General features: G+C 45.8%; 1 protein-coding gene across 2 annotated transcripts in view; it reads right to left on the bottom strand.

The window, feature by feature from the left end:
- The window catches only part of LOC124006597 (relaxin receptor 2-like), a 199,244-nt gene that overhangs the window by 42,869 nt on the left and 141,830 nt on the right, over positions 1-14,545 (bottom strand). For both annotated transcript variants that reach the window (XM_046316636.1, XM_046316637.1), the window contains exon 15: positions 14,080-14,309. In XM_046316636.1, the coding sequence (XP_046172592.1) occupies positions 14,080-14,309 (230 nt within the window). The remainder of the gene's footprint in view (positions 1-14,079; positions 14,310-14,545) is intronic.

Below are 14,545 nucleotides of genomic sequence, written 5' to 3'. Positions count from 1 at the left end.
AGTCACTAGCCCTTTCAAGCTTAACATCCTTATCATTTATCGCCCTCCAGGTTCCCTCGGAGAGTTCATCAATGAGCTTGATGCCTTGATAAGCTCCTTTCCTGAGGACGGCTCACCTCTCACAGTTCTGGGCGACTTTAACCTCCCCATCGTCTACCTTTGACTCTTTCCTCTCTGCCTCCTTCTTTCCACTCCTCTCCTCTTTTGACCTCACCCTCTCACCTTCCCCCCTACTCACAAGGCAGGCAATACGCTCGACCTCATCTTTACTAGATGCTGTTCTTCCACTAACCTCATTGCAACTCCCCTCCAAGTCTCCGACCACTGCCTTGTATCCTTTTCCCTCTCGCTCTCATCCAACACCTCCCACACTGCCCCTACTCGGATGGTATCGCGCCGTCCCAACCTTCGCTCTCTCTCCCCCGCTACTCTCTCCTCTTCCATCCTATCATCTCTTCCCTCCGCTCAAACCTTCTCCCACCTATCTCCTGATTCTGCCTCCTCAACCCTCCTCTCCTCCCTCTCTGCATCCCTTGACTCTCTATGTCCCCTATCCTCCAGGCCGGCTCGGTCCTCCCCTCCCGCTCCGTGGCTCGATGACTCATTGCGAGCTCACAGAACAGGGCTCCGGGCAGCCGAGCGGAAATGGAGGAAAACTCGCCTCCCTGCGGACCTGGCATCCTTTCACTCCCTCCTCTCTACATTTTCCTCCTCTGTCTCTGCTGCTAAAGCCACTTTCTACCACGCTAAATTCCAAGCTTCTGCCTCTAACCCTAGGAAGCTCTTTGCCACCTTCTCCTCCCTCCTGAATCCTCCGCCCCCTCCCCCCTCCTCCCTCTCTGCAGATGACTTCGTCAACCATTTTGAAAAGAAGGTCGACGACATCCGATCCTCGTTTGCTAAGTCAAACGACACCGCTGGTTCTGCTCACACTGCCCTACCCTATGCTCTGACCTCTTTCTCCCCTCTCTCTCCAGATGAAATCTCGCGTCTTGTGACGGCCGGCCGCCCAACAACCTGCCCGCTTGACCCTATCCCCTCCTCTCTTCTCCAGACCATTTCCGGAGACCTTCTCCCTTACCTCACCTCGCTCATCAACTCATCCCTGACCGTTGGCTACGTCCCTTCCGTCTTCAAGAGAGCGAGAGTTGCACCCCTTCTGAAAAAACCTACACTCGATCCCTCCGATGTCAACAATTACAGACCAGTATCCCTTCTTTCTTTTCTCTCCAAAACTCTTGAACGTGCCGTCCTTGGCCAGCTCTCCCGCTATCTCTCTCTGAATGACCTTCTTGATCCAAATCAGTCAGGTTTCAAGACTAGTCATTCAACTGAGACTGCTCTCCTCTGTATCACGGAGGCGCTCCGCACTGCTAAAGCTAACTCTCTCTCCTCTGCTCTCATCCTTCTAGATCTATCGGCTGCCTTCGATACTGTGAACCATCAGATCCTCCTCTCCACCCTCTCCGAGTTGGGCATCTCCGCCGCGGCCCACGCTTGGATTGCGTCCTACCTGACAGGTCGCTCCTACCAGGTGGCGTGGCGAGAATCTGTCTCCTCACCACGCGCTCTCACCACTGGTGTCCCCCAGGGCTCTGTTCTTGGCCCTCTCCTATTCTCGCTATACACCAAGTCACTTGGCTCTGTCATAACCTCACATGGTCTCTCTTATCATTGCTATGCAGACGACACACAATTAATCTTCTCCTTTCCCCTTCTGATGACCAGGTGGCGAATCGCATCTCTGCATGTCTGGCAGACATATCAGTGTGGATGACGGATCACCACCTCAAGCTGAACCTCGGCAAGACGGAGCTGCTCTTCCTCCCGGGGAAGGACTGCCCGTTCCATGATCTCGCCATCACGGTTGACAACTCCACTGTGTCCTCCTCCCAGAGCGCCAAGAACCTTGGTGTGATCCTGGACAACACCCTGTCGTTCTCAACTAACATCAAGGCGGTGGCCCGTTCCTGTAGGTTCATGCTCTACAACATCCGCAGAGTACGACCCTGCCTCACACAGGAAGCGGCGCAGGTCCTAATCCAGGCACTTGTCATCTCCCCATCTGGATTACTGCAACTCGCTGTTGGCTGGGCTCCCTGCCTGTGCCATTAAACCCCTTCAACTCATCCAGAACGCCGCAGCCCGTCTGGTGTTCAACCTTCCCAAGTTCTCTCACGTCACCCCGCTCCTCCGTTCTCTCACTGGCTTCCAGTTGAAGCTCGCATCCGCTACAAGACCATGGTGCTTGCCTCACGGAGCTGTGAGGGGAACGGCACCTCAGTACCTCCAGGCTCTGATCAGGCCCTACACCCAAACAAGGGCACTGCGTTCATCCACCTCTGGCCTGCTCGCCTCCCTACCACTGAGGAAGTACAGCTCCCGCTCAGCCCAGTCAAAACTGTTCGCTCCCTGGCCCCCAATGGTGGAACAAACTCCCTCACGACGCCAGGACAGCGGAGTCAATCACCACCTTCCCAGACACCTGAAACCCCACCTCTTTAAGGAATACCTAGGATAGGTTAAGTAATCCCTCTCACCCCACCCCCTAAGTTTTAGATGCACTATTGTTAAGTGACTGTCCCACTGGATGTCATAAGGTGAATGCACCAATTTGTAAGTCGCTCTGGATAAGAGCGTCTGCTAAATGACTTAAATGTAAATGTAATGTAATGTGGCTATTGTTTTTGATACTTAAGTACATTTACCTTAAGGCTATTGTTTTTGATACTTAAGTACATTTACCTTAAGGCTATTGTTTTTGATACTTAAGTACATTTACCTCAAGGCTATTGTTTTTGATAGTTAAGTACAATTAATATCAGGTACATTAAGACTTTTACTCAAGTCATATTCTAATGGGTGACTTTTACTTGAGTCATTTTCCAGTAAGGTATCTTTACTTTTAATCAAATCAGCCAGTGTGATGATGAATATGGGCCTCCAGGCCTAGGAGATGGCTCCGTTTCTTTTAACTAAGAGGAGTCCATGTTGGATGAGACTGTTTTTGAGGGTTAAGACTGTATTTTTATGAAGATTGCAATACAAATCCTGACAGGAAGCGTTGCAATTGGATATAGGCATATAACAGTCATTGTAGAATATCAAATGTACATACATGTATCAGTGTGTATTAATTTGGGATACTATTTATGTTTCCATATAGTATCTTAGGTATCAGTGTGTATTAATTTGGGATACTATTTATGTTTCCATATAGTATCTTAGGTATCAGTGTGTATTAATTTGGGATACTATTTATGTTTCCATATAGTATCTTAGGTATCAGTGTGTATTAATTTAGTCATTAAGGGTGGATTGATAAGAGAATATGTTTTACTTGTGTTTTAATAAACGATTAGAATATTACACTCTGAAACCATATGATTGTATGAAATTGATTAAATCAAATCAAATTGATTTGTCACATACACATGGTTAGCAGATGTTAATGCAAGTGTAGCGAAATGCTTGTGCTCCTAGTTCCGACAATGCAGTAATAACCAACGAGTAATCTAACCTAACAATTCCACAACTACTTACTACCTTATACACACAAGTGTAAAGGGATAAAGAATATGTACATAAAGATATATGAATGAGTGATGGTACAGAACGGCATAGGTACGATGCAGTAGATGGTATAGAGTACAGTATATACATATGAGATGAGTAATGTAGGGCATGTAAACAAAGTGGCATAGTTTAAAGTGGCTAGTGATACATGTATTACATAAAGATGCAGTAGATGATTATAGAGTACAGTATATACATTATTGTCACCAAGATGGCATAGCAGTCAGACGTATTTTGTCCTTGTCTTGTCGTGTCCCGTATATATATATATATATTTACAACTTTCTTCGCATACCTTTTTATATATATATTTTTTATTTTCCATAAATTCAACTTCAAAACACTCTCCTGCAACCCGCCTCACCAATTTATTTAAAAAAAGAATGTATTATTTACCTCAAATCTGTAATCCTCAATAGAAGCTAACCAGAAGCTAGCCAGAAGCCAACCAGAAGCTAGCCAGAATCTAGCCAGAAGCTAATCAGAAGCTAGCCAGAATCTAGCCAGAAGCTAATCAGAAGCTAGCCAGAATCTAGCCAGAAGCTAATCAGAAGCTAGCCAGAAGCTAGTTAGCTTCTTTACTGGTTAATCGTTAGTATTCAGCTAACCACGGTTTGTGGTCATCAGCTATCCTTTAGCTCGAAAATCTATCGCCAGTTTTGTACGGCGCGGCTCGGACCGGAACATACCGGGCCTATTCTTCTCTCCATCTCCCCATCTCTCTCCCTCTCATTTTAACTGCAAGCTCTGGACATTTAATCTCCCACCCATTATACACAGGCAGTTAGAAAAGCCATGGCTAGCTTTTTCTAGCAGAAATTTGCTTCCTGCAACACTAACTCAAAAACGTTCTGGGACACTATAAAGTTCATGGAGAATAAGAACACCTCCTCCCAGCTGCCCACTGCACTGAAGATAGGAAACACTGTCACCACTGATAAATCCACTATAATTGAGCATTTCAATAAGCATTTTTCTACGGCTGGCTATGCTTTCCACCTGGCTAGAGAGCCATCTCTCATCTCTTATCTCATCTCTCTCCACCTCTCATCTCTCTCCATCTCTCATCTCAATCTCTCTCTCCATCTCTCCCTCTCATCTCTCATCTCTCTCCATCTCTCCCTCTCATCTCTCTCCATCTCTCCCTCTCATCTCTCTCCACCGCTCATCTCTCTCCATCTCTCATCTCATCTCTTATCTCATCTCATCTCTCATCTCTCATCTCATCTCATCTCTCATCTCATCTCTCTCCATCTCTCATCTCATCTCTTCTCCATCTCTCATCTCATCTCTCTCCATCTCTCATCTCATCTCTCATCTCTCATCTCTCTCCATCTCTCATCTCATCTCTCTCCATCTCTCATCTCTCTCCATCTCTCATCTCATCTCTCTCCATCTCTCATCTCTCTCCATCTCTCATCTCATCTCTCTCCATCTCTCCCTCTCATCTCTCATCTCTCTCCATCTCATCTCTCTCCATCTCTCCATCTCTCATCTCATCTCTCTCCATCTCTCATCTCATCTCTCTCCATCTCTCCCTCTCATCTCTCATCTCTCATCTCATCTCTCTCTCATCTCTCATCTCATCTCTCTCCATCTCTCATCTCTCTCTCATCTCTCTCTCTCATCTCTCATCTCATCTCTCTCCATCTCTCATCTCATCTCCATCTCTCATCTCATCTCTCTCCATCTCTCATCTCTCTCCATCTCTCATCTCATCTCTCTCCATCTCTCCCTCTCATCTCTCATCTCTCTCCATCTCTCTCTCATCTCTCTCATCTCTCTCCATCTCTCATCTCATCTCTCTCCATCTCTCATCTCATCTCTCTCCATCTCTCCCTCTCTCCTACTCATCTCTCATCTCTCATCTCTCATCTCATCTCTTATCTCTCATCTCATCTCTCTCCATCTCTCATCTCTCTCCATCTCTCATCTCTCTCCATCTCTCATCTCATCTCTCTCCATCTCCCATCTCTCTCCATCTCTCATCTCATCTCTCTCCATCTCTCATCTCTCTCCATCTCTCATCTCATCTCTCTCCATCTCTCCCTCTCATCTCTCATCTCTCTCCATCTCTCTCATCTCTCTCCATCTCTCATCTCATCTCTCTCCATCTCTCATCTCATCTCTCTCCATCTCTCCCTCTCATCTCTTATCTCTCATCTCATCTCTTATCTCTCATCTCATCTCTCTCCATCTCTCATCTCATCTCTTATCTCTCATCTCATCTCTCTCCATCTCTCATCTCTCTCCACCGCTCATCTCTCTCCATCTCTCATCTCATCTCTCTCCATCTCTCATCTCATCTCTCTCCATCTCTCCCTCTCATCTCTCATCTCTCATCTCATCTCTTATCTCTCATCTCATCTCTCTCCATCTCTCATCTCATCTCTCTCCATCTCTCCCTCTCATCTCTCATCTCTCATCTCATCTCTCTCCATCTCTCATCTCATCTCTCTCCATCTCTCATCTCATCTCTCTCCATCTCTCCCTCTCATCTCTCATCTCTCATCTCATCTCTTATCTCTCATCTCATCTCTCTCCATCTCTCATCTCATCTCTCTCCATCTCTCCCTCTCATCTCTCATCTCTCATCTCATCTCTCTCCATCTCTCATCTCATCTCTCTCCATCTCTCATCTCATCTCTCTCCATCTCATCCCTCTCATCTCTCATCTCTCATCTCATCTCTTATCTCTCATCTCTCTCCACCGCTCATCTCTCATCTCATCTCTCTCCATCTCTCTCCATATCTCATCTCATCTCTCTCCATCTCTCATCTCATCTCTCTCCATCTCATCTCTCTCCATCTCTCATTTCATCTCTCTCCATCTCATCTCTCTCATCTCTCTCCATCTCTCATCTCATCTCTCTCCATATCTCCCTCTCATCTCTCTCATCTCATCTCTCTCCATCTCTCATCTCATCTCTCTCCATCCATCTCTCCCTCTCATCTCTCATCTCATCTCTCCATCTCTCCCTCTCATCTCTCATCTCATCTCTCTCCATCTCATCTCTCCATCTCTCCCTCATCTCTCTCATCTCTCTCCATCTCTCTCCATCTCTCTCATCTCTCTCCATCTCTCATCTCATCTCTCATCTCTCTCCATCTCTCATCTCATCTCTCTCCATCTCTCATCTCATCTCTCCCATCATCTCTCTCCATCTCCATCTCTACTCATCTCTCATCTCTCATCTCATCTCTCTCCATCTCTCATCTCTCTCCACCGCTCATCTCTCATCTCTCATCTCTCTCCATCTCTCTCATCTCTCATCTCATCTCTCTCCATCTCTCATCTCATCTCTCTCCATCTCTCATCTCATCTCTCTCCATCTCTCATCTCTCTCCACCGCTCATCTCTCATCTCTCATCTCTCTCCATCTCTCTCATCTCTCATCTCATCTCTCTCCATCTCTCATCTCATCTCTCTCCATCTCTCCCTCTCATCTCTCTCCATCTCTCATCTCATCTCTCTCCATCTCTCATCTCATCTCTCTCCATCTCTCATCTCATCTCTCTCCATCTCTCTCATCTCTCATCTCATCTCTCTCCATCTCTCATCTCATCTCTCTCCATCTCTCCCTCTCATCTCTCTCCATCTCTCCCTCTCATCTCTCATCTCATCTCTCATCTCTCTCTCCATCTCTCATCTCTCATCTCTCATCTCTCATCTCTCATCTCTCATCTCTCTCCATCTCTCTCATCTCATCTCTTTCCATCTCTCTCCACCATTCATCTCTCAATTCAATTCAAGGGCTTTATTGGAATGGGAAAGATGTGTTAACATTGCCAAAGAAAGTGAGGTAGATAATATATAAAGTGAAATAAACAATAAAAATTTACAGTAAACATTACACATACAGAAGTTTCAAAACAATGTACAAATGGTTAAAGGACACAAGATAAAATAAATAAGCATAAATATGGGTTGTATTTACAATGGTGTTTGTTCTTCACTGGTTGCCCTTTTCTCGTCTCTCTCCATCTCTCGTCTCTCTCCATCTCTCATCTCATCTCTCTCCATCTCTCGTCTCTCTCCATCTCTCATCTCTCTCCATCTCTCGTCTCTCTCCATCTCCATGTCTCTCCATCTCTCATCTCTCTCCACCTCCATGTCCACCGCTCATCTCTATCCATCTCTCTCCATCTCTATCCATCTCTCATCTCATCTCTCATCTCTCTCCATGTCTCATCTCATCTCTCTCCATCTCTCATCTCCATCTCTCATCTCTCTCCATCTCTCTCCATCTCTCATCTCATCTCTCATCCATCTGTCTCATCTCATCTCCATGTCTATCCATCTCTCTCTCACTCCATCTCTCATCTCATCTCTCTCCATCTCATCTCATCTCTCTCCATCTCTCATCTCTCATCTCATCTCATCTCCATCTCTCATCTCTCTCCATCTCTCTCCATCTCTCTCTCCATCTCTCATCTCTCTCCATCTCTCTCATCTCAATCTCTCTCTCCATCTCTCTCATCTCTCTCATCTCATCTCTCTCCATCTCTCATCTCTCTCCATCTCTCTCCATCTCTCTCCATCTCTCATCTCTCTCCATCTCTCTCATCTCAATCTCTCTCTCATCTCAATCTCTCTCTCCATCTCTCATCTCAATCCATCTCTCTCCATCTCTCTCATCTCTCTTCATCTCTCCTCTCAATCCATCTCTCTCCATCTCTCTCATCTCTCTCCATGTCTCATCTCTCTCCATCTCTCATCTCTTTCCACCTCTCTCTCTCTCTCTCTATCTCTCATCTTTCTCAATCTCTCTCTCCAACTCTCTCTCAATCTCTCTCCATCTCTCTCTCAATCTCTCTCCATCTCTCCATCTCTCATCTCATCTCTTTCCACCGTTCATCTCTCTCCATCTCCATCTATCTCTCCATCTCTCATCTCTCTCCATCTCTCCCTCTCATCTCTCCCTTTCACTAGTGTATACAACCTTATGCTATACTAGGAAAATTGTGTTTAGGGACAAATCCTGGCCTCTGGTACTTTTTCAGCAGCATAAGTGAGAGCAGGTCCGCTGGAGACATGGCCCAGTAAGACATGGCCCAGGGAGACATGGCCCAGTGAGACATGGCCCAGTGAAACATGGCCCAGTGAGGCATGGTCCAGTGAGGCATGGCCCAGTGAGGCATGGTCCAGGGAGACATGGCCCAGTGAGACATGGCCCAGTGAAACATGGCCCAGTGAGGCATGGTCCAGTGAGGCATGGCCCAGTGAGGCATGGCCCAGTGAGACATGGCCCAGTGAGACATGGCCCAGTGAGACATGGCCCAGCGAGACATGGCCCAGTGAGACATGGCCCAGTGAGACATGGCCCAGTAAGACATGGCCCAGGGAGACATGGCCCAGTGAGACATGGCCCAGTGAGACATGGCCCAGCGAGACATGGCCCAGGGAGACATGGCCCAGTGAGACATGGCCCAGTGAAACATGGCCCAGTGAGGCATGGTCCAGTGAGGCATGGCCCAGTGAGACATGGCCCAGTGAGACATGGCCCAGTGAGACATGGCCCAGTGAGGCATGGCCCAGTGAGGCATGGCCCAGTGAGACATGGCCCAGTGAGACATGGCCCAGTGAGACATGGCCCAGTGAGACATGGCCCAGCGAGACATGGAAAGGGAAAAGCCTGAGCATTTTGGGTAAAACACTGAGGTACATACTATATGGGAATGCGCCATTAGAGGATGCAACAATGTACCTGTCTCATTATGGCGTCTGTTAGAGAGCCATTGAGGCCATCTCCATTTCGAAGTAGTCCATTTTCTTCTTATACTATTTCTATGAGTTGGTAAACAAATTGGTAGGTTACATACTGTCCGCTGGAGTGTGTTGTCTGAACAGATATAAAGCCCAGGGTGGTGATTTACGAACATCTGCAGTGATGGAATGTTTGCTCATGAGTAGAATTCATTGGCTGATCCCTACTGATAAACTGTGATCCTTCCTTAACCTATAGGAAGTCCCACCCAGTTGACTACTTCAAAATGGTGAAAGTCCTCAAAGGCACTACCCATGCTAAAACAGGCATTTGGGCACTAGAGTCTTCTATCTATCTCTATGATAAAAAAAAAAAAAAAACGACTTCCTCTTCTCACTTTGTTGAGATACACTGCTCATTTTCCCTTCCACATTAGTGCTCCCCTGTGTGTGTTCTTACCGATGGCCTGTTGCCAGCTGATTTATCTCTTTGATGTATTTGGCCAGCGTTTGATTTGACACTGCCAGGGAAGGTTCCTGTGTGTGTGTGTGTGTGTGTGTGTGTGTGTGTGTGTGTGTGTGTGTGTGTGTGTGTGTGTGTGTGTGTGTGTGTGTGTGTGTGTGTGTGTGTGTGTGTGTGTGTGTGTGTGTGTGTGTGTGTAAGTCTGCGAGTGTGCATCTGTGAATAGGGTAGGAGGTAGTAAAGGTATGGGGAAGAGAGAATAAGGAGGCAGCAGGATCTGGTATAGGGAAGAGTGAATAAGGAGGCAGTAGGATATGGTATAGGGAGGAGAGATATAGGAGGCAGCAGGATCTGGTATGGGGAAGAGATATATAGGAGGCAGCAGGATCTGGTATAGGGAAGAGAGATATAGGAGGCAGCAGGATCTGGTATAGGGAAGAGTGATATAGGGGGCAGCAGGATCTGGTATGGGGAAGAGAGATATAGGGGGCAGCAGGATCTGGTATGGGGAAGAGAGATATAGGGGGCAGCAGGATCTGGTATGGGGAAGATAGATATATGGGGCAGCAGGATCTGGTATAGGGAAGAGAGATATAGGGGGCAGCAGGATCTGGTATGGGGAAGAGAGATATAGGGGGCAGCAGGATCTGGTATGGGGAAGAGAGATATAGGGGGCAGCAGGATATGGTATGGGGAAGAGTGAATAAGGAGGCAGTAGGATATGGTATAGGGAAGAGTGAATAAGGAGGCAGTAGGATCTGGTATAGGGAAGAGAGATATAGGAGGCAGTAGGATATGGTATAGGGAAGAGAGATATAGGGGGCAGCAGGATCTGGTATAGGGAAGAGAGATATAGGAGGCAGCAGGATCTGGTATAGGGAAGAGTGATATAGGGGGCAGCAGGATCTGGTATGGGGAAGAGTGAATAAGGAGGCAGTAGGATATGGTATGGGGAAGAGTGAATAAGGAGGCAGTAGGATATGGTATGGGGAAGAGTGAATAAGGAGGCAGTAGGATATGGTATGGGGAAGAGTGAATAAGGAGGCAGTAGGATATGGTATAGGGAAGAGAGATATAGGGGGCAGCAGGATCTGGTATAGGGAAGAGAGATATAGGAGGCAGTAGGATATGGTATAGGGAAGAGAGATATAGGGGGCAGCAGGATATGGTATGGGGAGGAGAGATATAGGAGGCAGCAGGATCTGGTATAGGGAAGAGAGATATAGGAGGCAGCAGGATATGGTATAGGGAAGAGTGAATAAGGAGGCAGTAGGATATGGTATGGGGAAGAGTGAATAAGGAGGCAGTAGGATATGGTATGGGGAAGAGTGAATAAGGAGGCAGTAGGATATGGTATGGGGAAGAGTGAATAAGGAGGCAGTAGGATATGGTATAGGGAAGAGAGATATAGGGGGCAGCAGGATCTGGTATAGGGAAGAGAGATATAGGAGGCAGTAGGATATGGTATAGGGAAGAGAGATATAGGGGGCAGCAGGATCTGGTATAGGGAAGAGAGATATAGGAGGCAGCAGGATCTGGTATAGGGAAGAGAGATATAGGAGGCAGTAGGATATGGTATGGGGAAGAGAGATATAGGAGGCAGTAGGATACGGTATGGGGAAGAGAGATATAGGAGGCAGTAGGATACGGTATGGGGAAGAGAGATATAGGAGGCAGTAGGATACGGTATGGGGCAGCAAGATATGGTATGGGGAAGCAGGAAAGACAAGATGGCCTGGAGCTGGCTAAGTGTAGTTTCATTTAGACCTTCCTGGCCTGCTGTCACATTTACCTAGACTGAGATCTACACAGGGGAGAGGGATGGGGGAGAGAGACGGAGGAGAAGGAGAGAGCAAGAGAGAGGAGAAAGAGATGAAGGAGAGAGGCACAGAAAGATAGCAAGATGATTGAGATAAAGAGAGGATAGAAAAGGATGGGTGATTCATCCTAGCTGATGAATGATAGATGAGTAACAGGTGTTTGTTGTGAAATAATAGCGAGGGAGTGAGAAAATATTAAAGAGAGGAAAAAGAGGCTACAGGGAGCTGCCATAGAGAAATATAGAGGACTCGTTCTCGTCTTCTGTGCCATTATAGTGTCTGTGACAGCTTTGGCAGCACCATTGAGGCAATCTCACGATTGGCTGATCCCTACTGATGATCTGGTTGGACATGACTCCAACAGGGTCACCAGGAGGGATCAGCCAATGAAGTTGGAAGTCCCACCCAGTTGACGACACTAAAATGGTGGAAGCCTTCTAATACAACCTTTTGGCCCCTAGAGGCCTCTGTCATTCTCTATGGCGCTGCCCCTTTCTCTCTGACTGGCCAGTCCGCAAGAAAACAGAGAGAAGAAGACACGAGGAGAAAGAAGGAGAGAGGGAGAGAGAGAGAGAGAGAGAGAGAGAGAGAGAGAGAGAGAGAGAGAGAGAGAGAGAGAGAGAGAGAGAGAGAGAGAGAGAGATGGAGTGAGAGAGAAAAAGAGAGGGAGGAGAGAGAGAAAGTGGAAGAAAGGAGAGTGTGAAAGAGAGGAGAGAGACAGAGTGAAAGTGAGAGAAAGAAAGAAGAGTGAGAGAGTGAGTAAGAGAGGGAGGAGAGAGAGAGAAAGTGAAGGAGAGAAAGAGAGAGAAAGAGAGAAAGAGAGTAAGAGAGGGAGAGAGAGGAGAGAGAAAGAGAGGAGAGAGAGAAAGAGAGCAAGCGCGAGACCTGCCATGGTGTCTCCAATTGAGATCAGCAGCTGTTATGCCCTGATGACTTTCACTCACAGTGAGTGTGTGTGCCTGTGTGTATAACTGTGCTGCATGTCTGTGTGTCCTGTGTCATGACTCTCGCTCCTGGGTGAGAATCAAAGATCCCCCGCCCTCTCCCACCAGAGAGGAAGAGGGGGAGTGGGGCCGGTTGTATGAATCTAACGACCGGTCGTAAACTTTCTCTCTCTTGCACTACAGTATGGAAAACTCAAAAATCCTTTGTGTGTTGAGAGACTCATGCCAAAACTTCAAAAATCAAAAGATTGTACATTGGAACATCAGTTTTCAAATCCAAACATCTGGAATGGTTGTTGGGGCTGCAAACAATAAATCCTGTGAAAAGTGTATTGTTTTGTGATATCATTAAGGACGGTATAACTAAATAACTGTAACTCTACCAATGTATACATCCCAGTTATCAGATTTACATCTAAATGTTGTAAAACTTAAATTATTAAATATAAAACTATTTGTGAGAAGATGAAATGCTATTTTAGCCTTCTGAATGATAATTATTTTTCATATAAACTTTTGCCAAGCCAGTAACCACGCCCACGTGAGCAAAGAGATTGTGGCAACGTGATGGACCCGCCATCCAAGGCGAGTGCATAAAAGGACTGCTAAAGAGATTTACACCAGACCAGAAAACGTGGAGCTGTGGCTACACATTGAAATGATATACAACTACAAGACCAGTATACGGTAAGACTCAAACTCTTGAGTGAAGAGGATAAAGGCTACATCAGAACATTCAGTCTGCAGCTGTTTAAGTATTTTAGTAAATTAAACTCGAACAGTAACCACCGCGTGTGTACCTCTGATGTATCCAGTCTAACGAACACTCAGAGACAAAGAGGCCTACTACAACTGAGGACATTGTGACCTCCGGTGGAAAACCAGAGACTTACATCGAACTACTCACCATAGATGGACGAGTGGTTTCAACAGAGAGATGATGAATGCATACAAGTGTAAATATGTGTTGCATTTATTTTCGAATGAGCGGTCGTTCATGTGCAAAGTATTTATTTTTCATGAGTATAGCTTCCACATGTATGTACCAGCCACTCTCTCTGTCTCTCCCGCTCTCTTTAACTTACCCTTCCATTGTGTAATAAGTCGCCATATCGGGTTAGTCCACAAGGGACTTTTCATTGCATTATGTTAGTAATCAATTCAATGTATACATGTATGTGTGTTTGTGTGTTTCTGAGTGATTATTTAGTTAATAAATAATTAGGTAAATGTGTGTATCGCTGAATCATTATTTAGAATAGGGTTTGTGTAGATATCCAAGGATTTTACGACGTTCAGAATGAGACTGATATGAGGTAATAATGATTAATGTATGACTGGTATGATAACGATATATTCTGATATATTCTTAAGTTAATTCGGGAAACAGTAACTCATTAAACATTATTTTCCCGTGGTGCCCCAAGTTACTAATGAGTTAATTGTTACATGATTAATTGAATCATGTAATAATTAAAACAGAGTTAATTGATTTGATAAAATAGCTGTCATCACATTAATGATAGTCATGACACCTGTGTATGTCTATAAACATTCCATATAACTCACAGCAGAGGACTTTGATGCAGGCGGCGTGCAAGTTGTTCTCTGCCCTGATCAGAGACCTCATTCCGATGACAAAGAGGTTCCCAAAACATGTGATGAAGGCCATGACCCACACAGAGACCCTGAGCACCACGTTAGCTAACAGGTCCTCGAAGGAAGAGATACCATCTGTGTTGGGCTTGCACGTTCTCACGTGGGGCGCATAGGAACAGTACTGGAATGTCTTGAAGTAGCTAGGAGCGGAACGACAACATATAGTATAGAATGTGTTATACAGAACATATAGTATAGAATGTGTTATACAGAACATATAGTATAGAATGTGATAACAGAACATATAGTATAGAATGTGATAACAGAACATATAGTATAGAATGTGATAACAGAACATATAGTATAGAATGTGATAAACAGAACATATAGTATAGAATGTGATAAACATATAGTATAGAATGTGATAAACATATAG

Source organism: Oncorhynchus gorbuscha, linkage group LG20 (assembly GCF_021184085.1).
Source record: "Oncorhynchus gorbuscha isolate QuinsamMale2020 ecotype Even-year linkage group LG20, OgorEven_v1.0, whole genome shotgun sequence".
Taxonomy (NCBI): domain Eukaryota; kingdom Metazoa; phylum Chordata; class Actinopteri; order Salmoniformes; family Salmonidae; genus Oncorhynchus; species Oncorhynchus gorbuscha.
The sequence above is the reverse complement of the archived record's forward strand: the minus strand, read 5'-3'. Positions and strand labels throughout refer to the sequence as shown.